The sequence below is a fragment of the Hyperoodon ampullatus genome, assembly GCF_949752795.1.
Source record: "Hyperoodon ampullatus genome assembly, chromosome: 14".
In the NCBI taxonomy this organism is placed as follows: domain Eukaryota; kingdom Metazoa; phylum Chordata; class Mammalia; order Artiodactyla; family Ziphiidae; genus Hyperoodon; species Hyperoodon ampullatus.
This window is the reverse complement of record NC_136927.1, coordinates 51,258,338-51,286,149: the sequence shown is the minus strand read 5'-3', so window position 1 is coordinate 51,286,149 and position 27,812 is coordinate 51,258,338. Positions and strand designations below refer to the sequence as shown.

The following is a 27,812-nucleotide window of genomic DNA, read 5'->3' as shown; positions in this document are numbered from 1 at the left end:
CTTTCGTGGCAGCCTGCATCTCTGCATTCCTGTAGCCCCTCATCATCTTTCCATTTTTCTCCTCCTCCCCATTTCTCCACCTTCATTTTTCCTGACACATGATTTGGATTAGTGCCATAGAGGTACAGTGACAACTTCCCCTGCTCATGTTTTAGTTCACTTCTCAACTCACTGCAAGTTAGCATCTGTGTCTTAAAGCATTGACCTTACCCAAGGAGAGGGCTGGCTGTGGCTTCAGCTCCTGGGTGGTGATCTCAAAGCCCTTTGAGCATCCTGTCTGATAAAAGCATCTCTGTTTACCTGGGGGCCTTGGCCACACTGGACCGTCTAACAGTGTGATTTATCATGGGGGCGTGGGGCCACACAGTATCAGCTTGACCTTTGGAGGGGATGGAGACTAAAGGGCAACCACCATGTCTATGTGATGGAGCCTCATTAAAATTCCACACACAAGGCTTGGGGGTGGGGGGCTTCCCTGGTTGGTGATACTCCATGCATATTGTCACATGTCATTGCTGGGAGAAGTTAGCACTGCCCACACCTCCACTGGGAGGGAAAACTGGAAATTCCAAGTGCAGGGCCCTCCTGGACTCTGTCCTTAGAGGATGTCGATCTGTGTCCTTTCACTGTAATAAACTGTAACCACAAGTCTAACAGCTTTCAGTGAATTCTGTGAGCCTTTCCAGTGAATTATCAAACCTTGGGGACCCCTGAACATTGCAGCATCCATACACATACGCAAACTGCTGCATCAGAGGCACAACTTTCCACTTTCGAGGTCCTCTCCCATTCATCCTCTGTGACCTTTGACACTTTTATTGGCCCCCTTTTTTCTTGCAATGCTCTCCTGCCTGGGCTCTGATGGCACTGAGATCTGCTGGCTTCCCTTCTACTTCTCTGTCCTCGTTTTCTCAATCTCCTTTTCCTTGACCATTTCTTGTGGATGCTTCTTATCACTTGTCCAAGTGATAACTAAACACGGTGGGGTGGAAGCTCAGACCCAGATCCTTGTTGTTGCAAATCCCTGACTTGGTCCCCTGCACTGTCCCCTTGCTCCTTAGTCATCCTGACCTGTGTGAATAATTTAAAACCAGGTAAACTTTAAACATGTATACTTAGTATATTCTAGATACATGTCCTTTATTGGATACATGTTTTGAAAATATTTTCTCCCAGTGTGTGGCTTGCTCCAAGTTTCTCTCTGTATCCAGGCCCACAGCTTCCCCTCTCCTCTCTATGAGGGTGACACTCAGCTTCCATCTACAGCTCTGACAGCCCTTCTGAGGCTCCAGTAGCCTGATGTACATCTCTGTGTGGCATTTGAACCCCGGAGTGTCCACAAGTGAACTCATTATCTTTCCCTGAATGTATTCCTCATCTCGGTTAATGGCATTATTTTGTTAGTGCAGGAGAAGATCAGCTTGCCCTGCAGACACTTGACCCTGGTCCATCACTGGGGTCAGTTCAGCACTGTCCCCCCACTCCTGGTTTGCAGGCTGCTTGTCCAGCTTTAGCTGGGGTTCCCATTTTGGCTTAGTTCCTGTCTCCCTGGCTTCTGACTTGACACAGCCCCGGTCTCCAGTATCAGGTTCTGCCTCAGCTTCTGATTCAACCAGGATAGGTGCCCCATTCCAGTTTACCTGGCCTGGTCAGGTGTGGGGCACCCCAGACCATTCCTGGTAGGTCTCTGCTGCCCTGTTACTGGTCACCACCCTTCTCTCCAATCTATCCTGACTCCCCTACAACACACACACACACACACACACACACACACACACACACACACACACACATACACAGAGTTAACATTTTGAGTACCAGCATGAACATTCCAAGATCTGGCAAAGCCTTTGGATAATAAAGTATAAGTCATCCCTGCATAACTAAGGAAAGTTTTCAGTCTTGGAGCTCCTACTGTGCACCAGCTGGTAATAAGCTGAGAGTCTGTTTTAACCGACATTAAAAGCACTTCTTGGGGTGTGTTTTGTTGTTTCTGTGTTTATCAACTATTATGTTTACATTTTCTTAATTTTATCTTCTAAATTGTTATGGAGCAGAAACTAACACACCATTGTAAAGCAATTATACTCAGTAAAGATGTTAAAAAAAAAATTTAGTGGAGCAGCAGCTCAGACTCAGATCCCTGTCCTTGTAAAGTCTGTATGTAGTTCCCTACACTGTCTTCTTGTGCCTGGGTCATCCTGATCTGTGTGAACAATTTAAAATCCAAGCCACGCAAACTTTAAAAATATATTCTTGATATATTCTCGTTACAAATTCTTTGTTGGATGAATGTTTTACAAATACCTTTTCCCAGTCTGTGCACTCCTTTTCATTTTCATAGCTGTCTTTTTTTTGCGATACACGGGCCTCTCACTGTTGTGTCCTCTCCCGTTGCGGAGAACAGGCTCCGGACGCGCAGGCTCAGCGGCCATGGCTCACGGGCCCAGCCGCTCCGCGGCATGTGGGATTTTCCCGGACCGGGGCACGAGCCCGTGTCCGTCCCCTGCATCGGCAGACGGACTCTCAACCACTGCGCCACCAGGGAAGCCCCATAGCTGTCTTTTGAAGAGCGAAAGTTTTTAATTTTGATGAAGTCCTTTTTATTGATTTTTTTTTCTTTTTGTACTTCACGCTTTCGGTGTTGTATTTAGCAAACCTTTGCCAAACCTAAGGTCACTATGATTTTCTCCTGTTTTCTTTTATAAGTTTTAGTCTTAGTTTTCAGACTTATGTCTATGATCCATCTGGAGTTAATTTTTGTATTGATATACGGTGTGAGGAAAGGACTGAAGTATTTGGATTTTTTTTTTAATGGTTATCCAATTGTTCTAGCACCATTTGTTAAAATAGATTATCCTTCTTCCGTTGAATTTCCTGGTACCTTTTCGGAAAATCAACTGACCATGTATGTGTGGGTCTATTTCTGGGCTCTCTAATCTGTTCTATTGATTGATATATCTACCTTTTCACCAATACCACACCGTTTTGACTATTGTAGCCTTATAAGTCTTGATCTTGTAATGTAAATAGTGGAGATGTGTTCTGTTTCAAAGTCATTTTGTATAGTCTAGATCCTTTACCTTTCCATATAAATTTTAGAATCACCTTATTAGCTTTTACAAACAAGCTGCTGGAAATTTGATCAGAACTACATCAAATCTGTAAGTCAATTTGGGAAGAACTAGCACCTTAACAAAATTGAGTCTCAGACCCATGACCATGGTGTAGCTCTCCATTATTTAAGTCTTCTTTATGTCTTTCAGGAATGTCTTAGTTTTCAGTGTACATGACTTTCATGTCTTTTGTCAAATTTATCCCTAAGTACTTCATATTTTTGATACTATTCTATATGGTATTGTTTTAAATTTTCTGATTGTTAACTGCTAGTGTACAGAAATACAATTGAATTTTGTATATTGACTCTGATTCCTTCAGTCTTGCTAAACTCACTTATTCATTCAATAAAAAGACAAACAACCCAATTAAAAGATGGGTGAAATATTTAAGGAGAAGCAGCGTATTGGCATAGCCTCAAAGTATCTCCCCCCAACTTTTATTTATTACAAAAGGAAAAACAGTAACTTCACAGTGGAGAAAAATGATAGACACCACCACCATCCTGCAACTCTGTCTATTCTTATTTCAATACAAAAAGGTTTTTATAATGGGCAAAATATTTAAATAAACACTTTACCAGAAAGAATATACAGATGTCAAATAAGTATCTGAAAAGACAATCAACATCATTAGTTATTGGGGAAATGCAAATTTAAAAACTAATAAGATCACCACACACTCATTAGAATGGCTAAAATCTAAAAGTCTATCATGTCAAGTGTTGACAAGGATGTGAAGCAACTGGAACTCTCTGATGGTGGGAATGTAAAATGGCACAACCATTTTGGAAAACAATTTGGCAATTTTTAAAAAAGTTAAACATACATACAACCCAGACATTCGATGCTAGATACCCACCCAAGAGAAATGAAAGCATATGTTCATACAAAGACTTGTACACAACTGTTCATAGCATCTTTCGGGGAGGAGGGTAATAGTCAGAAACTGGAAAGAATCCAAATGTCCATCAGCAGGTTAATAGATAAACAAATTGTGGACTATCCATACACTGGAATACTACTCAGCAATTAAGAGGAACAAACTATTGATACATGTAACAATATACATAAATTTCAAAATAACGATTCTTGGTGAAAAAAAGGGAGACAAAAAAGAGTACATCCTGTATGACTCTATTTATATAAAATTCTAGAAAATGCAACTAATCTGTAGTGGCAGAAAGCAGATCAGTAATTGCCTAAGTACAGAGGTTTGGGAGGAAGTAAGACTGGATTGCAAAAGGGCATGAGGAAACATTTGGGGTTGATGAATATGTTCTTGATGTGGTGATGTTTTCATGAGTGTATATATGTATGTCAAACCTCATCAGATTGTATACTTTAAATATATGCAGTTTAATATATATTAATTATATCTCATCAAGCTATCAACATATGTATACTTGGGCTCCAGGAACCCGTAGGAACAGTGTGGTCAGCTTATGTATCCTAAGATATTAAATCAGATCCAAACTAGGTGTGGGGTAGGGCAGATTTCACCAGTTGTGGAGAGGCAGGTAATAAGACAGTTATGATCCCCCTATGGGTTTCCCAGAGATAGATTCCACGTCTGGAAACGGCATCCCTAGAACGTATAAAACAAGTGGTTTCAACGTTGCTGGGAGAGATGCTAAGAGCTGAAGGAAGCAGGCAGAGTCCTGTAGTTTACCTCCTGGGGGTGGGTTTCCCTCCACCCTTGGCAAAGGGTTTTGCTGCTGTGGCAAGTGGGAAATCTTATTTTTAACTTACTCTTGAGTTTCACAGTGGAAGGTAACTCGCTTGAATCTTTCTCCACAGGGTGCCTCCAAACCACAAATTCCTGACTCCTACTCTGGTTTATTCTAATAAGAAGTAGGCTGATCCCTTAATCCCTGTTTAAAGGGGCGCTGTTTATTGAAGCCATAAACTCAGGGCAAAGGATCATAAATCACTCTTTAGCTGGGTCCAGAGCAGGAGGTGGGTACAGAACAGAACGGGCACAGAGAAGTAAAGCTTAGGAAGCTTGTCTGTTTTCCTTGTAGGTAGACTCCTGTGAGCCCCTCCCCACCCCCACCCCATGCTGGGAACCTCCAGATCCAGCCTCCACTCTTCTCCACTCTGCTCTGATCCTGCAAGGAGGGGAGGAGGCAGTACCTGACCCATCACCCTTCGCCCTCACTGCCTCCAGCTGGGTTTGGCCAGGGGGAAGCACTAGTAGGAAATGAGAGGAGGGGAAAGACAGAGATTGCCGTCTCCCGGTGACTGGTTTTCTACCTTAGGTCACAATTCTTGTCAGGTGCCTCCTCTCCCATGACTAGAGCAAAGAACCCAAAACTAGGTGACAGCTAACCCCATCCCAGAGAAACCCAAGGAGAGCCACTCCTAAGTCCTCCCCTAAAAACACAATCTAAGAAGGCGAAACCAGGGTTCTTATGCAAATGTAGCCTCAATGCAATTCCCCTTCATCACGATGCCACCCTTAAATTCTTCTTCTACAGAAATTCTGGCCCCGACACTCCCTCCCCGCATTCCCTTTGTCCAAACCTATTCACAGAACCTCCCACAGGACCGAACTCTCTCCGCTCCTCGCTAGTGGAGGCCCTCGTTGTCTCACCTACTGCTGGAGTCTCCGCATTGGTTCCCTCCCTTCCCTCTCGCCCCCATAATCCCATCCACACAATGCCAGCTGGCAAAGCCTTCAGTAGCTCCCTAGTGCCTACCGAGGCCCACCCCCTCTTCCACTTCTCTATTGAATGTGCAAATTTTTATCAAAAGCTCTTCGTTTTTTTTTAAAAAGTAACGGCTTTGAGTTTCAAAAGCATTTATTTTAAAAACACCAAAACTGGCATTGAACGGAAAACTTTTTAAACTTTCTTCAGCATCTCCGCTAAGGATCCCTGTCGGTTCCCTGGCTGATGACTGAGCAGGACGGGAGGGGTGTCCCAGAGCCGGGGATAAATATAAAGTGTCTGAATACGTTCTGGCCAGATCCAGATGATGAGAGGTTTGGAAAGGTGTCGAGAAGTTTCCACTGACCCGACCTAGCCCAGCACTCCCTGGTCTGCGAACATTACAAAAGGGATGGGCAGGGATTCGGGGCATGGGGAGGATAAGGGAGGAAGCAGAGGGAGCTGGGCGGGAGTCGCTACCCATGGCGGCCAGGTCTGCAACAAGCTGACCCAACCTGCGCAAGCCGGGCCTCAAGGCAGCGCATCTTGGGACTCCGGCCGCCGAGCCGGTCCAACGCGCGCTCTCTCGTCCCCGGCCCGAAAGGAGTAAACAGGCCAGTCCCAAGCGGGCCCGGATTCCCTGCGGGCGGTCCGAGTCCCCGCCAGCTTGACCCCCGCCCACCAAGCCGGGATCTCGCAGCGGCCCCGACACTGGTAGAGCGCTGGTCGCGTGGAAGACTCGGGAGCCAGCAGGGCGGGGAAAGCGGTGCGCTGGGCGTCGGGGGAGGGGAGGGCGAGGGCAGGTCAGGCCGGCCCCAAGCCCCGCCCCAGGCCCGCCCCCGCCCGGGGAGGTGGGGCCCGGTGACGGACAGGCCTCCGGGCCGGTCACGGCCCGCCTCACCTTCCCTAGGGCCCAGCCGGGTAGGGTGAGTCAAGGGGCTCTGGAGAGGGCGGGAGCGCACGGGGAAGCCTCTGGGCGGGGGCGGGGCCTCAGGAGAGTAGCAGTCCTCTCAGCCAATGGGAGGCGCGAGCCGTCCCGTTAGCGCCGGATCCCAGTGGGTAGGGCGGGGCGGGCGGAGCAGTGGGGATCCCGGGGCTGCTGAGGGCCCCTGACTCGGCTCCGCGGGGCGACATGGACCGGATGACTAGCTCCATGAAGCAAGTACCCAACCCCCTGCCAAAGGTGCTGAGCCGACGTGGGGTCGGCGCGGGGATGGAGGCGGCGGAGCGGGAGAGCTTCGAGCGGACTCAGGTGAGGACCGGGGGACCCCGGGTCGCGCATGGCTGGGGCATCCCGAGAGACGCAGTGTCCTGGAGCGGACTTGAAGGGAGTAGGGATCTTGCAGACCCAGGAAAGGACAGAGCAAGGGGGCCGCGAGAGAGGGCATCTGGTGCGCAGGTCAGGGCGGTCAGGGAAGGTTGGGGACCCCGGGGGCACCCGGCTGTCCTGGGGAAGAGGGCAGGGCGGCTCCGAGGAGCTGACATGATCCGTGCGGCGCGACCGAGGGGAGCCGATCCCGGCGGGGCAAGGCAGGGGTCACAGGGGCGGTGAGAGGGGAAGGAACCCGAAAAGGAGCCGAATGGAAGGCTTGCCCCTAGGCTGGGGAAGCTCACTGGGGGGCTACTGAGGGTAGCTGAGGCTACTGAGGCTACTGAGGGGGCTACTGGCGGCCGAGAGTGGGTCGGGGATGTGAAGGGTGGGGAGCCCTTTCCTCCCCTCTCGATCACTTCAGGGTTGCGCTGACATTCCCCCCACCCCTAGCACCTCCTTCCTTGTGCCTCTTGCTTGGCTCACACCACCCCCAGCTGTCGGTCTCCGAGGGCCCGGCTGAAGGGGTCTGAGCGGTGAGAAGGAATGTGGGAAATGTGATGTGTGGCCGAGTTTGGAAGATGACTGGGGGCTGGAGGAGGGGGCCGGCCCGGGGGCAGGAATTGAGGCTTTTGGACCAGTGGCTCCATGCTGGTCAAGTTGAGCTGCCCTGGGGTGCCCGGAACCCTGAATTGGGGTTTTGGTTTCATCCCCCAAGATGTGCCTGACAACTAATAGGCAGACTGCCCCATTTGTCCAGCCTGAGCAGGGCTGGGGGCCCAAATTCCTCACTGTCATCAACAAAAAGCCACAATCCATTTTTACCTCAGAGTTTTAATGCCTTGTGTATTGATTGGACTGAATAAAGCTGACATGTTTATGGTGTTCATTGGCTCGTTTGTATGCAAAATCCATTTCTAAGGGCACAGTACCTCTTTTAATCCCAGGGCCAAAGCTGTATGGGCACATTTTTTCTTCACTCTTGCTCTCAGAGTGGAACCTTGGAAGATCCAGTGGGACCTCCACTGCCAGAGGCTGGTTCTCCTGCTGTGTTCTGCTCCCCGCCCCCCACCTCCAAATACAGTACCGTGTGAGGGAAGGGCTTTGGGGTTTTAGATACAGATGGTGAGGTCCTGACTGAGTGTTCTATATAGAGAATCTTGCAAAAAATGAAGCTTTTCATCCCAGAGGACTTCCTCCTCTTCTTTTTCCAGGCCCTTCACAGGTGTGTTTGGGTGATGTAAAATAGGGAGTGTCCCCTTCCTAGGTCATCATCCTACCCCAGGTGGGATGGGAGAGACGGCTGTTCACTTCTGTCTCCCAGGGCCCAGCTGGGTTTAAGGTTTATTCTCTGCTTTGTGGATTGGACCCCAGAAAAGAAGGAAGCTACCTGTCTGCTGTGGGCATTATGGCCTCAACTAGCTGCCTGGGCACATGAGGCTTTTTGCTCCAGGAAACAGTGTGAATCTTTTTTTTTTCTTTAATGGCAAAGGAAAATAAATGGTAATTCATTCCTTCTAGAGTCTCAAATAAGTAAAAACTGGAGCAATAGAGAAATACACGTAAGACTTTGACCCATTATAGTGATAGAAATTAGGTTTATGAAAGCTTCTCTAGCTATCCAGGGACAGCCCAATAAGGAGAGTCTAGGTCAGTGTTTGCCAGTATTTTACATTCTATGGAACACTGATAATTGGCCAAATTTGACCTAGTGGCTTGTGTGTGTGTGCACATGCATGTGTGTGTGTGCACGTGCATTGTGTGTGCATGTGTGCGCGTGCGTGTGTGTGTCTGTGTGTGTGTAGTGTGGAGGGGAGGTAGAATGAATCAGGAAAAGAGAGTTTCTCTATTGTTGAAACTATTAGGGGAGTAGGAGAGTGAAGAAAAGGAAAGAGGATAATCCTAAAACCTCACCTTAGTCAAGCTGCAAAAATGTATTTTGTTTAATGACTACCTATGAAATGTATTATGAGATATAAACATGAGTTAGAAAAAAAATTTTTAATGAGTTAAGAAACCATGAGAATTAGCGACGGTAGAATGATAATTGTAACTAATTATTGTGTTTGGCACTGTTCTAAGTACTTTATTATATTTCCTTCTTTAATCTCAGTAAGGTCCTGTGAGGTAGTATTGATAAGGACCTATGAGGTGGGTATCAGCCACATTTTACCTGGATGAAATTGAGGCACAGAGAAGTTAAGTAACTTTCCCAAGGTCACACAGCTGGAATTGATCCCAGCCTTTAACTTCTACCTTGTGTGGCCTTAACTACTACCTTGTGTGGCCTCTGAGTACTGGGCAGAGCACTGGCATGGGAGCTAGAAGAGGTTGGAGTTTGATTGCCAGGCACGTGGGTGGGTGGTGTGGCCCCAGGCAAGTTGTCTAACCTTTCTTTTTATTTAACTTATTTATTTATTTATTTATTTTTTGGCTGCATCCGGTCTTAGTTGCAGCACATGGGGTCTTCGTTGCTGCACGTGGGCTTCTCTCTAGTTGTGGCGCATGGGCTCCAGAGCGCTTGGGCTCTGTAGTTTGTGGCACTCAGGCTTAGTTGCCCCGCAGCATGTGGGATCTTAGTTCCCCGACCAGGGGTCGAACCCGCATCCCCTGCATTGGAAGGCAGATTCTTTACCAGTGGACCACCAGGGAAGTTCCTGTCTAACCTTTCTAAGCCTCAGTTTCCTTGTTGTAAAATAAGGATACTACTTACGTCACAGGTTGATTGTGGGGAATTCAATTAAATAATATGCGTGAAGGCATTTTGTAAACTTGAGGAGCACTGTTGCAGTGATGATTGCTATACTCTGAGGGGGAGAGGGGACCTGAAAAAAAGCCCAAGGGTAAGTACTGGGGCGGGCTGTGATTAACTCTTCAGTAAAAAGGCAGAAGTGCTACTAGTTAACGCAATAATTACTAAGAGTGTGTGCTTAAAGTACAGGCTATGGGGGTGGGAAGGGGGTGGGCGCCCTCTGAGGTCTGAACCCCACCCTTCAGCCTGAGCTAGCACTTGCTGGGTGGAGAGGAGGAACAGGGGCATTCCAGGAATGGGGAATGGTCTGGAGATGGGTGTGGATGAGACTTACTGGCTGAGTGGAGACAGGAGCAGAATTGGTCCCTTCCACCTCTGAACGCCTCGCACCTGCCACCTGTCCTGTCCCCATTTCTCTGTGACCCTCAGTAAACTGTGAGCTTCCTGAGGGCGGGACTGTGTCTTGTTGCTCTTGCCTCTGTCCTCACATGCCTGAGGCTCATGTGAGTGGTGAAGTGGCTGTAGTCAAGGGTACAAAGTGACTGGTTGGTCCCACAGGGAGGCCTGGCCTGGATGGGGAACTCAGCTCTGGGCTGCAGGGAACATCTGTAATTACTTGATGTTCTTTCCTAATGGCCCCAAGTTCCCTCCTGGTCCTGCCTTGTCTCTACAGTCTCAGTCCGGAGCCCTGCCCCAGGCCTATCAGGGGACTCTGATTTCTCTGCCTTCCTTCCGGTCAGGCCCGTTCCCCAGCTGCCTGTGCCCTCAGACCCGCCTTGTTTCCCCACCACTGCCAGCCTCTTCCGGGAAGACTTCCCTCCTTGACTCTCCTGGGATCATCCTCACACTTCACGTGGCCAGTGTCCCTGCCAGAGTGGGGACCCCTGCCCTGCCTGCCTCAGTCCCCACCTGCAACCAGACCCCTGGTGTGTCTCCCACCCATCCCATCACAAGCAACCTTCAGGCTCTAGGGAAATAAAAAGTAGTTCCCGCCCTCAAAAAAGCTGCAGTAATAATGATACGTTGCCTGGAGTACTTTACAGTTTATAAAGCAGGTTTTAGCCATCCTTGAGGTTGCACTGTGGTTGGGTGTTATCACCCTCATTTTATGGATGACAGCTTGGTGACTTGCCCAGGGCCGCTGGTTGGTGAGTGAAAGGGTCAGGATTCAAACCCAGGACTCCAGGTTCCAGGTCTCAGGCCCACCACACTGTCCTCAAGTCGGGCAAGAGGGCGATTCTGGAATGAATCTGGAGGGTTGCCACTCACAAACAAAATACCCTGTCTGTATTTACTTATCTGGAAAATGGTTTTCTGTATGGTTTACTTGTTTTTTCCACATCCATTTAGTGTGTACTTACCATGAAGGGAACTCAGAGATGAGTAGTATAAAGAGAGTGGCCCCAGAGGAGCTCATGCGTCAGCAGGGAGGTGGACCGGCCACTGCGGGCCTTCTCTGCAAGGGGAACAGAGGACCCGTGGCACTGGCATCACTGGAGCCATTAGCAAGGCAGGACCTGCTGCATCAGAGCCTGCATTTCAATCAGACACAGAAGTTTGAGCAGCTCTGCTCTGTGGCAGGTGAATCCTGGGATCAGAGGAGAGGATGGGGCTCTGGAAACACAGGGGAAGGAACAAACCGTTAATCACAATCTCTTGGATGGAGCCCACGATAGAGTAAAGGATCCTAACCAGTCATACACTGGGAAGAGCCAGGAACAGAAACAAATATTTATGCAGGGCTTGCTGGGTCCTAGGAACATGCTAGGGGGTTTACAGCCTTTAACCTATTTAATAGCTCAGGCTCAGAGAGGCCAAGTGACTTTTCCAAGGCCACATAGCAAGTAGACAGACAAACCAGAGCTTCAAAATGAGATGACAAGTCCTCTTCTTCACGTTTAAGTCAGGGGGTGTTTCTGCCATCTCGTTCATGATCTTCAGAAGATGTTCAACCTTCGATTAACCAGCTGAAAAATTTTAGGATTGGGCTAGAGGGATCAGTGGGTCCCAACCCTGGCTACACAGGAATGGTTTCTAACATACAAGGTGCTGTACCTCTCCTGTCCCCTGCTTGCTCCCTTAGTTGGTATTGAAAACTAGAAAGGATGCCAAGAGCTTTCTCTGGGTCTGTGGTTTTGTCCTCTTCTGGTTTCCTCACACTGATACTAATGAGAAAAGCCTGCACTTATCACACTTACTCTTGTGCAAGTGTAAGGGCCTTGCACAAATCTCCCCTTTCAAGTCTTACAACAAACTTATGGGTTATAAACCTTATTTTACAGATGAGGCAGTTGAGGCTGAGAGGGGTTAATAACCAGCTCAAGGTTCTGAAGTGAGTAAGTGACAGCTGGGACTCAAACCCAGGAAAACTGGCCCCGATTGCCATCCCTGTGGCACTGCCTGGCCCCCTCCAGCTCTCGTCCTCCTTCCTCCCCTAACACTTGGGGTCCCCAAGGCTCTGTCCTCACCCCACTTCTCTTTTTCCTCCTGTCCACTTCCTCTGTCCTCACTTCCATCTGATGGTTTCTGTTCTCACCTCAATGACGCCGACTCTCTGACTTCCTGGCCTGTGTGACCACTTCCCATTGGATATCTGCCCCCTGATAAACCACACATGCCCCAAACTCTACTTGGGCCTCCCCAGCCTGTGAACGCCTGTGCCTGGTCCTCATCAGTCCCATCATCTCCCGGGCATCAGCTCTGAGCCCTCCCCGCCTCTTGCCCTCACAGCCACACTCTATTCTGTGATGTTTCTCTTGTCCTTCCCTCCTTTGCTTCTCGCTGTCGCTGCCCTTATTTCCTCCTTTGCCTGCATCGTTGTAATCCCATCCTCCCTGCCTCCCAAAGCACCTCATGCCAGATGGATTGCCTCTAAAGCCCAGCACTGCCCGTATAACTCCCTTTTTCCAGGAACCTTTGCTGGCTGCCCAGAGACCCCACATGATGTGGCACCATCAGGGTCCCTAGTCCCTGTCATTTGCAGGCCTTAACTTACAGGGCATCCCTCCACCAGGCAGCCCCTGCAGTCTGGTTCAGGTGAGCAGGGTCCCTTAGCTACTGTACGTCCCTCCCATTCATCCACGTGCACATCTTGGCTTCCCTTCCAGACTGGAAGGTCTTGAGGGCAGGGTCTGGGTTTCAGTGCCCAGTGGGCCCTTGCATGAGGCCTGTTTGCCAAACATGTGAACATACAACAGTTGGAGGATCTACAGCAGCCTGGGGGCTGCAGGCAGACCTCCACTTGCAGAGTACTTTTCCTTTGCACATTTTGGAGATTCTCCCTCTGTCTCCTTTGACTTCCCCAATGAGCATATCTCACGAAGTGCCTGCCCTGTGTGCCAGGCCTGGGCACCCAGGGTACCATGGAAGTACATGGCCCACTAGGTTGGAGACTTCATTTAGGAAAGAGCCTGCAGGGGCTGGAAACAGAATTAGGGCTCAAGGTTGACAGTTTGAATTTCCGTCAAATTCAGAACACTTGATAAACGTTCCCAAACTATGGTCTTGGACTTCCCAGGGCTTCATTCTGCTTCAGGTCAGATCTTTCTGAGCTAGAAGAGGTTACAGGGAAGGGAGAGAAACTGGCCTAGTGTCCCGGGCCCCTGGACGTGGCTGATGGCAGTGACCTGCGTGCAGGTGCTGTAGTTTGCAGCAGGGCATAAGGGATGTTAGGATGAGTGCAGAGACAGGAAATCTATCTCTGGCTCTGCCCCTGCGTCTCTCATTTCAAAATGAGGAGGCTGGAAAAGATTTCTGAGGGTCCTTCCAGCTCTCAAATATTTCAGCTTATAAAACTCCTGTAAGCAGCCTTTGCCATTAGAATAAGGACACACATTTCTTCTGAGCTCTCAACTGCTCTCTTGAAAGGGGTTTCCAGTTGCCCCCTGTATGTGGAATGGGCCCCAGGTACCAGTGATGTGGGGCTCATGAAAGGATGCTAGTGGACCTTGGGAAGGGATAGGGTGTGTCCGTGTGGTCCAAGAGAGCAGATTCCCAGCCCCACTTGGGCACTGAAAGGGTTCATTGCTTGTGAGGCACTGATGAGGCCTGTTTTATGCTCCCCATGCATGGACCCACTTATTCCACTACCTCGGGACAAAGTGTGGGAGTGACCTGGGCGGGGCATAGGGCACAGCTTGGCCAGCGGTCAGTGCTTCTCCTGCATCCAGAAGGGTTGATGTCCTGGAGAGATGCCCACCTAGGAGAGGGAAGTAGTCAGCCCCACCTCCTGGCAGGGTGGGGACTGCTTCCTGTTTTCCTGCCTGGGCAGGCAGGGAGGAGCCCTGTTCCAGTCTGTGGGCAATACAGTCTGATACTGCGGGGAGAGAGCTGGGGATTGAAGGTTCCTCTGGCTTAGCCCGCGGGAAAGAGAGAAGGGATCTTCTTGGATCTGAAAGGTGGCTGCTGCCACCTCTGCTATTAGTGCTGGGACACAACTCAGGAAGCTGGTCGGGCCGTTCAGGAAGCCAGTGTGGCCAGTTGCTTCTGATTTAACTACAGCTACCACCATGTGCAGTTTTTAAAGTACGTTTACACAGAACCTCTTTTTAGCCACAGAACAACCGTGCAGGAGGTAATTTTGGTCAGTTCTCAAGTGTGGACACTGAGGCCCAGAGAGCTCTGTGACTTGCCTAAGAGCGCTCAGGAAGTGGCCCGAGGAGCTGAGGCTTGAACCTCGTGGGTCTGATCTCAAATTGTACACTTTCCTTTCCATACTTCCCTCTAAAACTGAAGCCTGGCCTGGGGCTGGTAACTTAGAAAAGGTACAGAGATTTCTTTCCCCCCCCCCCCAGGTCTTTTCCAAATTGACTTATTTGGACATTTGAAATTCCTCCCAGAAGGTTTTTTGCAACACACGTAACTATCGAAGGACCTTTATCCAGAATATGTAAAAAAAACTTAAAAGAAAAAAAAAGGACAACCTAATAGAAAAACAGGCAGGAGGTACTTCACAAAAGAGGATAAGCAAATGGCCAGTAACCATATGAAAAAGTGTGCAACTTCGTTATAAATCAAGGAAGTGAACATTGAAATTACAGTGAGATACAGGATGGCTGAAATAAAAATGAAAAAAAAATTGACAGTGCCAAGTGTTGGCAAGCATGGGAAGCAGTGAAAGCACTCATGCACTGCTGAGGGGGGTGTACACTCGTGCAACTGCATTGGAAAACAGCCTGGTATTATCCCCAAATTGAAGATAAGCACACTTAGTAACCCAGCAAGTCCACAGTGAGCTATATACCCAACAGAAATGCATGCACATGCACCAAAAGATATTTAGAAGACTATTCATAATCATGTCTTATAATAACCCCAAACTGGAAACAGTCCAAAAGCCCATCAGCAGTAGATGGATAAATAAATTGTGATCTGGTCTCTCATTGGGATACTATACAGCAGTGAAAATGAACAAACTGTAGTTTCCCTCAACAACACGGGTGACTCTTGCAAACATAACGTTGAGGGGAAAAAAGGCAGACCCCAAAGGATAACTCTGAAGGCTTCCATTTATATTAAGTTAAAAAAAGAGGCAAAGCAAAACTGGGGTTTAGGGGTGCTTGCTTAGATGGTAAAACTGAAAAGAAAAAAAAGGGAGTGATTATTATAAAAGTCCAGATAAAGGTCATCCCTGGGTGCAGGAGAGGTTAGTGATGGGTAGGATGCTCAGAACAGGGGAGCTTCTGAGGTCCTGCCATCCATCTGTTTATTGGCCTGGGTGGTGGTTTATGATAATTCATTAAGCTGTCCATTTTTGCTTCATGCAGTTTTCTCTATTTATATATTTCAGAATACAAAGGATTATAAAAAGGCTCTTCCCAGGGAGTAGGAGACAGTCTTAAGGAGGCTAAGTAAGAACCTGCCATTTAGATATCCACCCACCCTTTGAGGTCTCTCTCAAACACAGCCTCCCCCGTGAAAGCACTTCTGATGCTGCCCTAGAACTGGGAAATGTTTGATATATGAATCACGCATATGCAAGCAGCACACCCTGAGCCCTGCTGTAACACGTAGCCGGGAAGTTGACACCTATCATTAGCCCACACTAGGCATGGTGCCCTTGGCTCCCGTTCATGTGTGTCTTGTGTCTACCTTCCTTCGTGGCAGACGGGCCCTCATTTCTCTTTTTTTGTTTTTCAAATTATTTATTTATTTTTGGCTGCGTTGGATCTTCGTTGCTGCGCACGGGCTATCTCTAGTTGTGGCGACTGGGGGCTACTCTTTGTTGCGGTGCGCGGGCTTCTCATTGCGGTGGCTTCTCTTGTTGCGGAGCAGGGGCTCTAGAGCGCAGGCTCAGTAGTTGTGGCTCACAGGCTTAGTTGCTCTGCGGCATGTGGGATCTACCCGGACCAGGGCTCGAACCCATGTCCCCTGCATTGGCAGGCGGATTCTTAACCGCTGCGCCACCAGGGAAGTCCCAGGCCTTCGTTTCTCACTCATCTTTTGGTGAGTTGCCCCAGTGTCTAGCAGAGGGCTTTACACCAGCCAAAGCTCAGGATGTCTGTTAAATACGAAATAAATTAGGCGGTGAGAAGTTCTCAAAGGAGAGAATGAGAGAAGAAAGCGTGCCTCTAGGCTCAGAAGAAGCACATTTGAATAAACCAAAGACCTGGGTGATAGGCTTCTGAAACACAGAACCTCAGGCTTGGCTCCTGTTCCAAAGCTTTAGATCAAGCCAGGCATGGTGAGCCACTGTGAGAATCTGGGAGCTTGGAGAATGTCACCTGGGAACATGGCAGAAACGCTGACCTTCTAACAGTGGTTCTTTGAGGTCTCCGTCTGGCTGTGTGGTCCCTGAGGCCAGCCCATGGTGACAGTTCTTAGGCTAGACAGTTACTGTGTGTGTTATTATGTCTTACTAGGCTGTCACGTGTCCCCTCTCCCATACTGGCCTGGAAGCAAATACCTTCTCTGTTCGGTTTTCCTTGGATCTGGCTTAACTACTGCTATATTCTTCCCTCCCATTTCCCATAATCCTTCAGGAAGAGACAGGCATGAGCTCTGTGGTTTTCCCTCCGAGCAAGATCCAGATCAGCTTCCCTTGGAGTCACAGGTCATCTCGGGGCTCCACCTCTCTGGGCTTGGCACATGGTAGAAATTCAAAAAATATATATGTTGAGTGCCTTTTCTTTGTCAGCTCAAGTTCCTGGCGCAGTGTCTGGCCCCGAGCAACTCTTGATAAGGGTTCGTGGAATGAAGGATAAAATATTTTGGGTGAAGGACTAAATGTGCATCAACCATTTTTGGTCCCAGTTCTAAAATGTGAACCCTGATTTGTGAACCCTGAATCTGGGGTCACATGAGCACAATTGGAGCCACCAAGAGGGACCCTGAAGACACCGTCTCTCTGATGTAACTGTGGGTGGTCCTTGGGGACTTCCTATTGAATGTCAACTCCCTGACTCATGCTCGGCAGTGACTTGCAATCTCCTGCTTCCTTTGAGACCCTTATTCCAGGATGGGATCTCCCTGTACAGCCAAGGCCTTGTTACTGCTGATAAGAAAAATCCAACTCAAAAAAGAAAACAGAGGGCTTCCCTGGTGGCGCAGTGGTTGAGTCCGCCTGCCGATGCAGGGGACACGGGTTCATGCCCCGGTCCGGGAAGATCCCACATGCCGCGGAGTGGCTGGGCCCGTGAGCCATGGCCGCTGAGCCTGCGCGTCTGGAGCCTGTGCTCCGCAACAGAAGAGGCCACAACAGTGAGAGGCCCGCATACTGCAAAAACAAAAAGAAAAAAAAAGAAAAACCCCACCCACCTAAACTTGGTCTCCATCTCCTGCCACAGACTTGCTCATTCTCCTTTGTTCACAGTTTCAGAGATCTCAGTTTATAAACCATCTCGGGCCGTTCCACCTGAAATTCTGCCAGTCATCCTAGGAGACCCCTCTGTTCTGCACCCCTGCAGCTAGTCACAGAGGCCTGTTGTTCCTGCCTCCTTGATTGCACGCCGTATTGCCCCAACTTCTCCACGACCGCCTCCGCCTTCTCCACCTTAGTTCAGGCCTTCATCTCAAGCCCGACCTACTTATTGCATGGCCCACCCGGCCCTCCTGCTCTCCAGTCTCGACCCTCATGAGATCTACCCTCTCCTTGGCCATCAGAGTTTGGTTTTAAGAGGTCCAACTGTTTGTATCACTCCAGGTTTTAACAACCTCTGTTTGTTATGCGTTACTCTAAGCTGAAACCCAAGCTCGTTGTCACGGCACACAGCCCAGCTTGGCCAGCCTTAGTGTTAACACACGCAGCCCTACCAAGCGCCTTAGCGCTTTCCCAGCACAGCCCACGGCTGCTTCACTCCTGGGTTTTTCCAGGTGGCAGCATTCTCGTCTGCCTAGAACACCTCTCCCACTTCATCCACCTGCCAAACTCTTTTCATCTGTTAAGTCCCACCCCCTATGGCCCCTCCTCTGGGAAGTCTCCCTCCACCCCCGCCCAGGCAGATTTACTGACTGCTATTGCTGTGTGTTCTGTGCTACCGTGTTTATCTGGGTGTCTGTCCCACACTGGACCGTGAGCTTTCTTGTAGCTTAGCCTGCTCTGTAGGCTCCCCACCCTGAACAAAGGGCTCAGTGCCCAGTAGGACCTCAGGAGATGTTTGTCAAATGAACTAATGATGCATCTTAAGGACCTAATTGTATTTGATTGTTGCTGTAACGGAAAAGGGAATGGGCCCAGTTCCCACCCCAAGGCAGGCGCTTAACACCGAGGTGAACGCATCTGATCCGTGTCACATTGGGCTGAAACGAAAGTTTTGGCAACACTGGTGGGTTCAAGGTGAGCGTGTTTTAGGAGTGGAGAATTCAGTGGGAGGGACAGATTTACAGAGGTGGCTTCCGTGTGCAGGCACGGTACACCTAGAGCCAGCGGACTGGGAGCCTGATTTATGTTCTGTCGGTGGACTGATAGGTGTTCTTTCTGCAGCTCAGAAATGTGAAGTGAAATGTGGTAGGTAGAATAACGTCCCCACCATCAACATATCCACCTGTGACTATGTTCTGTTACCTGGCGAAAGGGACTCTGCAGATGTAATGAAGGACCCCAAGATACGGAGAGGAGCCTGGAGTATCCAGGTGGGCCCAGTCTAATCACACATGCCCTTAAAAGCAGAGAATCTTCTCTGGCTGCCAAGCAGAAGAGAGACATGGCAGAAGGGGAAGTCAGAGGGATTCCAAGTGAGAGAAGGATTCAATGTGCCATTGCTGGCTCTGAGATGGAGGGGCCGACGTGCAGGGACCCAAGGGAAGCCTCCAGAAGCTCAGAGTGGCCCCTGGCCGACAACCAGCAAGGACATGGGGACCTCGGGTCTCGAATAGCAAGGAATTGAATTCTACCAACAACTGGAGTGAGCTTCAAAGTGAATTTTCCCCAGAGCTTCCAGTAAGGAATGCAGCCTGCTGACACCTTGATTTTAGCCCAGTGAGACCTTGTTGGACTTCTGACCTGTGGAACTGTGAGATGGTGAATGGGTGTTGTTTTAAGCTGCTAAGTTTGTGATAATTTGTTACAGCAGTGTTAAAAGCTAATACAGGATGGTAACAGGTAACGCATGCTCCAGGGCAAGAAGCCCAGTGGAGCCCAGGCCTCGCTGCACAGACAGGCCATGCTTTTAAACCTAGAGGAACACTTGTTATTTCATCCATGCTTGTTGTGGCCATAGATAAAACATTGGATCTCCACGCTTGGCACTTATTCACAGGTGTTTTATCCTGGAAAAAACAATTCAGCAGCCTGTTCGAAACATTCTTTCCTGCTGGGCCATGGAGTTCTCTGGTGCAATTCCAAGTTCGAGGATCATAGATGTAAGTTACTTAGCCTTAAAAAAAATTTTTTTTGATCAAGTGCTGTGCTGTCTATTAAAAAAAAAAAGGCAGGTGGGAAATCCCAGTGTTACTATAGGATCCTGATGGTGTCTTTGCTTGAGGGAACTGACTTAAAGGCAGGAAGCACAGGTGGGAATAAATGAAGGGCTTCCCTCAGGGTGGGCCTGCTGTGTCCTGAGACTTATTCAGGTTCGCTGGTGGTCTGGAATGTTCCCGTATCCTTGGACTTAGCTGCAGAGCAGCCAGGAGGTCCTGGAACTCGGGATTAAGAATTGGGAAGCCTGGCCTCTCCTGGCTGTGGTTCTCTCTGTTCTGCCATGTTCCCTACCCTCTATAGGTCTGTGAAGTGAGGGGGTTGGATAAGATTGCCCCAAAGGCTTAGAAAATTGGGATTCCTTGCAAGTGTAGTTACTGAAGCAACAGCCCTGTCAGAATTGACTGCCTTCTAACAACACCTGGCCATTGTTACCCCAGCTTTTGATTCTCAGCTTCAGACACTGAATTCTGTTTGGCTTTCCTCTCTGTGTGAGACCTTTCCTCCTGGATAACCCTGGCTGCACTTAGTTTCTATGGGTAACTTCTTCTGCATTGGTCAGATGGACCTGTCCCCCCACCAAAAGAACTGGCCTCCCAAAGTCACTGAGAAAACACCCAGTGAGAAGTCCTTTGCAATTGGTCACTTCTGCCCAGGCACCATCTTCTGTCTTCTGCTTAGAACTGCCAGGTACGTCTGCCCAGGCTGAGCACTGCACAACTTTGGAAGTGTCTTTTGATTTTCACCTTCCCAGTGGTAACCCATCAGGCCTAACTTTGTAGCATAAATTTTTTTTCCAGAAAAACTCTTTGACACTGAATCAGAGGCCACATGGAGTGTCTGTCATTATGCCGTTGCAGTGAACTTGAGGCCCGACCTATGAAATCTATTCGATTTAGAGAGTGTTAGAGCCAGAAGGAATGTACGAGATTCAAGCTAGCAGCTACAGATGTGTTTCTTTAAATTTTACAAATAAACCTGAAACCTGTAGCCAGCGCATAAACACTGATTTTCCAGTCTCCACCACTCTCTGTTGGCTTCTGCCAGCCTGCTTCATGCTTTGACCTTACCCCCCTGGTTCCTGTTGTTATCTAGATATGGCCTCTGATTCAATCCAGTTTCCTAGAGGGAAATGAAGATTAGAAAAGAAAAATAGGGTCCATACTGCAAGTCAGTGCCCAAATTTGAGGCAGACCCAGTTGTGTCTGGGTCTGGGTTGTGCCCCAAGACTCTGTAGACATGATGAGCATGGGCTTTAGAGCCAGACGGTTTACCTGCCTGGGGTCCCAGGCAGCCCGCTTTACAGAGATGCTGGTGGGCATAGGTTAATCTGGATCAATGAAGTAGAGATTTGTTGAAAGAGCATCTATAGTAATAAAAATACCTACCTCATAGGGTTGTTGAAAGGATCAAATGACATAATACATGAAAGATGCTGAATGCGTTGCCTTCCACGTGGTGAGCACTCGGAAATATCAGCCCTTATAATTATTCTCTTACTTGTACTTAGTAACATCTGAGTTTGGGGGTTAGTGCACTATTTGGCACAGAGTGTAGGTGGCTGTTGGATAAGTAAATGGATGAGTCTTGGTCTGGTTTATTTGCTCCCTGATGAGGCCTGGGTTGAGGCTCATCTAGACGAGGACCTACACAGGGAAGTCCCCGGGTTTTCAGGGGCGCCGTTTCAGAGGGTGGTGTGCAGAACCACAGGAGGAATTACCCAGAGATCTCAGGAGGTGTTTTCCTGGACCATGACCTGAACACATCGGCCTGCCTTTGCACAGGATCTCGGGTGAACCGCCTGCTTGGAGGAATCTGCATTTCTGTTTCTAAGGCCTCAGGAAAGACATTGAGGCACAAAGCTGGCTCAGAGGTGACAGTTAAGGTGACAGAGGGCATGCAGTGAGAATTGCCCAGTCTGGAAAGACAGAGGCTGAAGCAAGGATGCAGACGGGAGAGAACACAGGACCCCAGGGCAGGGCATGGGGTTTGGGTCGAGGCTGTACCCATGACTAGTTGTGTGATTTTATTTTCCTTAAAGGTATACACGTACAGGAGGTAAGAGTCAGTTCCACAGGCTTGTTACCAAAAACCAGCAGTCTCCTGGCCCAGTTCTTTCTCCCTCCCCAACTATTTCCTGCTTAAACTGCTTTCATTATAGCCATTAGTATGAACCTGCCATTACATAAGAGAAAGATCTCGCTTTCATTAATATAGGTGCCTTCCATCCCCTGACAATCACTTTCCCTTCATTATCCCCCCAGAGTTTTAACTCTGTATTCAGTGTCAACTTTATCATGACCCTGTCCATGCTAGAGACAGCTGAGCCCCTTCTATATATATATATATTTTTTATTAATTAATTTTTATTTTTGGCTACACTGGCTCTTTGTTGCTGCGCACAGGCTTTCTCTAGTTGCGGCAAGCAGGGGCTACTCTTCGTTGTGGTGCGCGGGCTTCTCATTGCGGTGGCTTCTCTTTGGAGCAGAGCACGGGCTCTAGGCACGTGGGCTTCAGTAGTTGTGGCGCGCGGGCTCAGTAGTTGTGGCGCACGGGCTTAGTTGCTCTGCAGCATGTGGGATCTTCCCGGACCAGGGCTCAAACCCATGTCCCGTGCACTGGCAGGCGGATTCTTAACCACTGTGCCACCCGGGAAGCCCCCCCCTCCTATATTTTGATATACATTCCTGCATGCATTTTTGTTATTCCTGGAGTAATGAATTGTCTTTGTTTGCTTGGGTTCATCACTGATTTATCTAGGACCATCCCTCCAGTGTGTAAATCGCCACCTACTTAATACAGTATGTATTGTCAGTTTCATCATCCTCGGGTCAAGTGAGAATGCGGATGGACAGGGGCTTGGTAAGGAGTCAGGAATCATGAAGATGACCTAGACCTGGGATAATGGCTGCAGTCCGGAACTTTCTTCACAAACCTTCAAACTGGACAGTAATTATAGGGCAAATGAAAGGATACCTCCCTGTGAAAAGAGTGGGGACTAAGGCACATCCAACCCAAGAGGCAAAATAGGCTACACGTGTTTCCAGGTCCATGAGGAGTTTGGATCAAGTCATAGATGATGTAGCTGGGACTTATGAAGGAAAGTCTGAGCAATTAAGCGTGTCCTTATGTCATTGAGAACAACCTGCATCTCTCCCAGACCCCTGCTCCGGGAACAGCTGAGCCTAGGAGTTTTGAAAATTTATTTTCGTTTATTCTGAGTGCCAGTTGAGTATATTTAGAATGTGTTTTGTCATGGAAAACAGGGAATAAAAACCAAGTGATAGGAGAGAGTCTTAAATGTCACGGGAATTAGGCCTCAGAGTGAGGGGGCAGGCCTGGGTAATGACTGGCTGTGAGACGCCCTAGAGCTCTGTTTCCTCATTTGCAAGTTACTTTACATAATAGTACAGGCCTGCAGTCTGTTATCCCCACAAAATCCCAGAGGTTCTGGAAACCTCAAGTTCTTTTCAAAGTTTGGTACCCAACCTGTTCTTGTCTGGGCCTATTTATAGTCTGTTATTTGCCCATCTTAGAATGGATGGTCATACGATACGCTGCAAAGAAAGATGTTACTGTGTTTGAGTAGAAGGTGTTACCCAGACCCCCAAATTCCCAAACACACCAGCCCCCAAGAGTTTGGGATAAGGGATTGTGCCCTGGAGTGCCCACTCCATCGTGTTGTTGGAAGGATCTGAATACAATACCTTAGATGGAAAAGATGAAGTACTATGCCAGGGAAATAGTAGGTGCTCAATAAGTAAATGTTAGCTGTTATCCTTATTGTTCATTGGTTTTAGAATCACACTTGTAGAACTAGGAATAATTATATTAACATCCAAGTCCAACTTCCTATATTCAGTCAAGATCATGATGAATTATTTTAAACTAGAAAGACTTGAAGTAGCAGCTTGGTGTGTAATAGCATGATCCAAAGACAGAGCTGAGTTCAAATCCTGTCTCTGTTACTTACCACCCCTGTGACCTTGGGCAAATGCCTTAACTTCTTTGCCTCAGTTTTCCCATCTATATAGTGGGGGTAGTAATACCTCTCGAATGGATTTGCCCTGAGGATGCAGAGAAAGTCAGAGAGGGCAGTGTATTGAAATGAATGACGATGTAGACTGACCTGGGCACATCACCTATGTGGCTTTCTTGCCAAAAGTGCATAACCTCAATTTAATCATGAGAAAACATCAGACAAACCCAAATTGAGGGATGTTCTACAGAATAACTGAACAGTCCTCTTCAAACATGTCAAGGTCATGAAAGACCAGGAATGACTAAGGATATGTGACAGTTAATACAAGCTGGGATCCTGGATTGGATCCTGAAATAGAAAGAGGACACTGGGGGCTGGGGGGAGGGATAAAATAGGAGGTTGGGATTAACAGATACACACGACTGTATATAAAATAGATAACCAACAAGGACCTACTGTATAGCACAGGGAGCTATACTCAATATTCTTTTTTTATATATATATAAATTTATTTATTTATTTTTGGCTGTGCTGGGTCTTCGTTGCTGTGCGCGGGCTTCCTCTAGTTGCGGTGAGCCAGGGCTACTCTTTGTTGCGGTGTGCAGGCTTCTCATCGTGGTGGCCTCTCGTTGCAGAGCACGGGCTCTAGGCACATGGGCTTCAGTAGTTGTGGCCCACAGGCCTAGTTGCTCCATGGCATGTGGGATCTATCTGGACCAGGGCTTGAACCCATGTCCCCTGCATTGGCAGGCGGATTCTTAACCACTGCGCCACTAGGGAGGTCCCAGTATACTCATTGTTCTCTAATAACCTATAATGGAAAATAATCTGAAAAAGAATATATATGTGCATATATATATATATATATATATATATAAAATAACTGAATCACTTTGCTGTACACCTGAAACTAACACAACATTGTAAATCAACTATACTTCAGTTAAAAAAAAAAGAGAGGATACTAATGGAAAAACTAGAGAAATCCAAATTAATTTTGTAGTATAGTTAATAATATTGTACCGAAGTGAATTTCTTCATTTTGATGATTTTTCCTATGGTTATATAAGATGTTAGTTAATATAAGGGGAAGCCAGGCAAAGATGTACAGGAACTTTGTACTATTTTTGCAATTCTTCTGAAAGTCTAAAATTATCTCAAACTAAAATGTTTTAAAAAAAAAAGAATGGCATGTTGCTTGGCAAACGTTAGTCAGGGCTAAGTAAATGTGCATTCCTCTACTCCCTTGGGTCATTGTGGAGACCCCAGACACCCCACATGCAGAGGGACAGGACAGTGGTGTCTGAGGAGGGAAAGTGTGGAAAGTCTAGGTTGCATTGGAGGAGGGAGCAGATCCCGTGCCTTTTCCAGAGAGGAGCTGCTGTGAGTGCCCCAGGTCCTGAAGGGAGAAGTGGCGTAAGACCTTTGTCTGCAGTCTGGCAGATGTACTTCTATTGGCCTCCTTCTGCTGCAGACGGCCTGGCCCACGTAGTTGAGCACTTAGCAGTCAAACAAGCTTAGTTCCAGCTCCAGTTTGGTTACTTATCTTGGGGGGGCCTTGGGAAAACTCCTCATCTGGAATATGGGGTAATGTACTGACATCCGGGCTCAGTGAGTGGGTTGGATGAGAGGGCCCAGAGCAGTAGCCAGTGCTGGTGGTGGTTTCCCCTCCCCATGAAGCCTTCCTGAACGGCCCCCGTGGAAGTGCCCATCGCCCTCCAGGTCCCCCACAGCAGTCACTTTGTGTCCCTCCAAGGGCCCTTTCTAGGGACACCCTTCGAAGTCCCATGGTTTGTGTATCTTATTTGCCCCATGACTTAGAGCTTTTGTAAACCAAAGGGCTTTGCACGTGGGGAAATGCACAAATGGGGTTAGTAAATGAGTGGGTGAGTGAGTGAATGAATGAATGAGTGAATGAGTGAGTGATAAATGAGTGAATGAGTGAGTGATGAATGAGTGAATGAGTGAGTGATGAATGAGTGAGTGAGTGAGTGAATGAATGAGTACAACTGATCTCCCTCCTGCCTTTCTGAAAGAAGACTATGTACCACATTCAATTATCGGCCCAAATACTTGCCTGGTGTCAGGCTGTTCTCTCGAACGACTTTGGTGGCTGGTGGCGTTCAGAGCGAGCACCCTTTTATTATGGTTTTTCTCCCTCTATCTTGGACGCCAGTCATCGCTCAAGAAAAAAGCAGTCAACTCCTTTCTTGCACTGTTTGAACATCTCCAGCTTTAAAGCTGTTTGTCTTCAGAATTCTCCAGGCCTCTCTCCTTGTTGCTGAGAACTTTTTGCCACAGGAAATCAGGCTCATTTTAAGGGCCAAACAGTCACTAAATATAGCCTCCTGGCACAGATATTTAAAGAGCTGCGTTGATGATGTTATGTCTGAAGAGAGAAGAAGGAGAAGAAAATAACTTTTTTTTTCTTGATAGAAGAGTGAAGTTATACCAGATTTTCTGTGGGTCCACAGGGAGCAGAGTGGAGTGCAGGTATGGTGTCAGTGTCTTAATTATGAAATCACCGGCTTAGTGCTTGGGGCCAGGGAGTCATTTCTTGTTAATTCCTTCTCGTCTGTATTTAAAACTACCTCCTGTCCTGGAGAGTTACCTCGGACGAGTGTGCCCTCCCTGTCAAGCCCGGCACGGTGCGGGGGGCGGGGGGAGGTGGAGTGCACAGGGAGGTGTAAGAGCTGCTCTGCCCACTCCTGGGACCAGCATTTTTCCACGGACCGTGCGGGGGGATGGTTCAGGCAGTAACGCGAGTGATGGGGAGCGATGGGGAGTGGCAGAGGAAGCTTCACTCGCTCGCCCGCCACCCACCTCCTGCTATGTGGCCCGGTTCCTAACAGGCCACGGGATACTGGTCCGTGGCCCAGGGGTTAGGTACCCCTGCCTCATAGCACATATCTGGTGTGTTTATCCCGTAGCATGTGGCTTCAAATCTCATTTGCCACGGTAGCTTTCTGGTACCTGGAGATGCTTTCAAGTTCATTTCCATGTTAATGATATTTTTTTAATGTGTTTTTTTCTAGTACGTCTACATATTATGTGGGAGAGGTCATATGTATGACAGCTCAGTCTGCTCTTTTTATCTGAGTCTTAGTCCCCCATTATTCATCTTCTGCAGCATAGCCAGAGAGCTTAAAATAAAAAAAAACCAAAAACATAAATCAGATTATTTCACTGTCCTGCTTAAAACCTTCCAGGGGCTTCCTAATTGCTTAGAATAAAATCCACCTTCGTTAACTGAACTGTAAGGTCCTCTGTAAGCTGCCCACACCCTCACCAACCTCAGCTTGCTTACCATGTGTCAGCCTCTTGCTTCTGTCTTAGAAACTTCGCATCTGCTCTTTGCTTTCCATCCAATTGCTACCTCTTTAAAGGGGCTTCTTCTGACTCCCCAGAAAGCTGTACCCACTCACTGTCTCATCAGTTCATTGTATTTTCTTCATGACACTTACCACTGGGTATAGAGTCACCTTGTTTATTTGTTTTCGGGTTTCATCATTTGTCTCCCTCCCACCACCAATGCCAGAATGGGGGCTTCATGAGCAACGGAAGGATCTGTGTTGCTTGCAGTTACAACCTCAGTCTCTACCACAGCACAGTGGGACAGCAGTTAACCCCAGGCTTCTCCTCTGCAGGTCACGTCATTCAAACCCCTGCCACCTCTCTTCAGAATTCCTACCTGGAATCTCCCAGGAAAGAACGGTGGAGGTAGAGTCAAAGTTCAGTGTCCCAGTTCTGGCTGCAGGGCACACTCCCCGTGTGATCTTGGACGAGTCACTTAACTTCTCCCAGTCTCTATTTTCTCATCTCTAAAGTGAGGACCACCATAGAAGATAGAGTTTTTGCTAGAATAAAATGTGAATGTTCGCACAGCCTTGGGAGGGGCGAAGGCAATCATTCTCATTTAGGGGCAAAAGTATTCACGTCTCAGTGAGGGGCTCCATGGGTGCTCCAGGGTCATGAAGCCCCGTGAGACTTTTCTCACCCCCTTCTTATTGGTGTCCCTCATACGTCCTTTTTTTTTTTCCCCTCTGGGTGGCTGTACGGGTGGTAAACATCATGTCGGCCAGCCAATAAATACATTTCTGAGGGCTTGCTCTACATGACAGGTGTAAAAACCAGATCCCACCCTCATGG

General features: G+C 48.2%; 1 protein-coding gene across 1 annotated transcript in view; it reads left to right on the top strand.

Moving 5' to 3' along the window:
• Nucleotides 1-6,899: 6,899 nt before the first annotated feature.
• The window catches only part of HIP1 (huntingtin interacting protein 1), a gene marked incomplete at both ends in the record, with an annotated part of 155,101 nt that continues 134,188 nt past the window's right edge, over nt 6,900-27,812 (top strand). Inside the window, 1 exon segment of the mRNA XM_079718551.1 lies at nt 6,900-7,019. Within this exon segment, the coding sequence (XP_079574677.1) occupies nt 6,900-7,019 (120 nt within the window).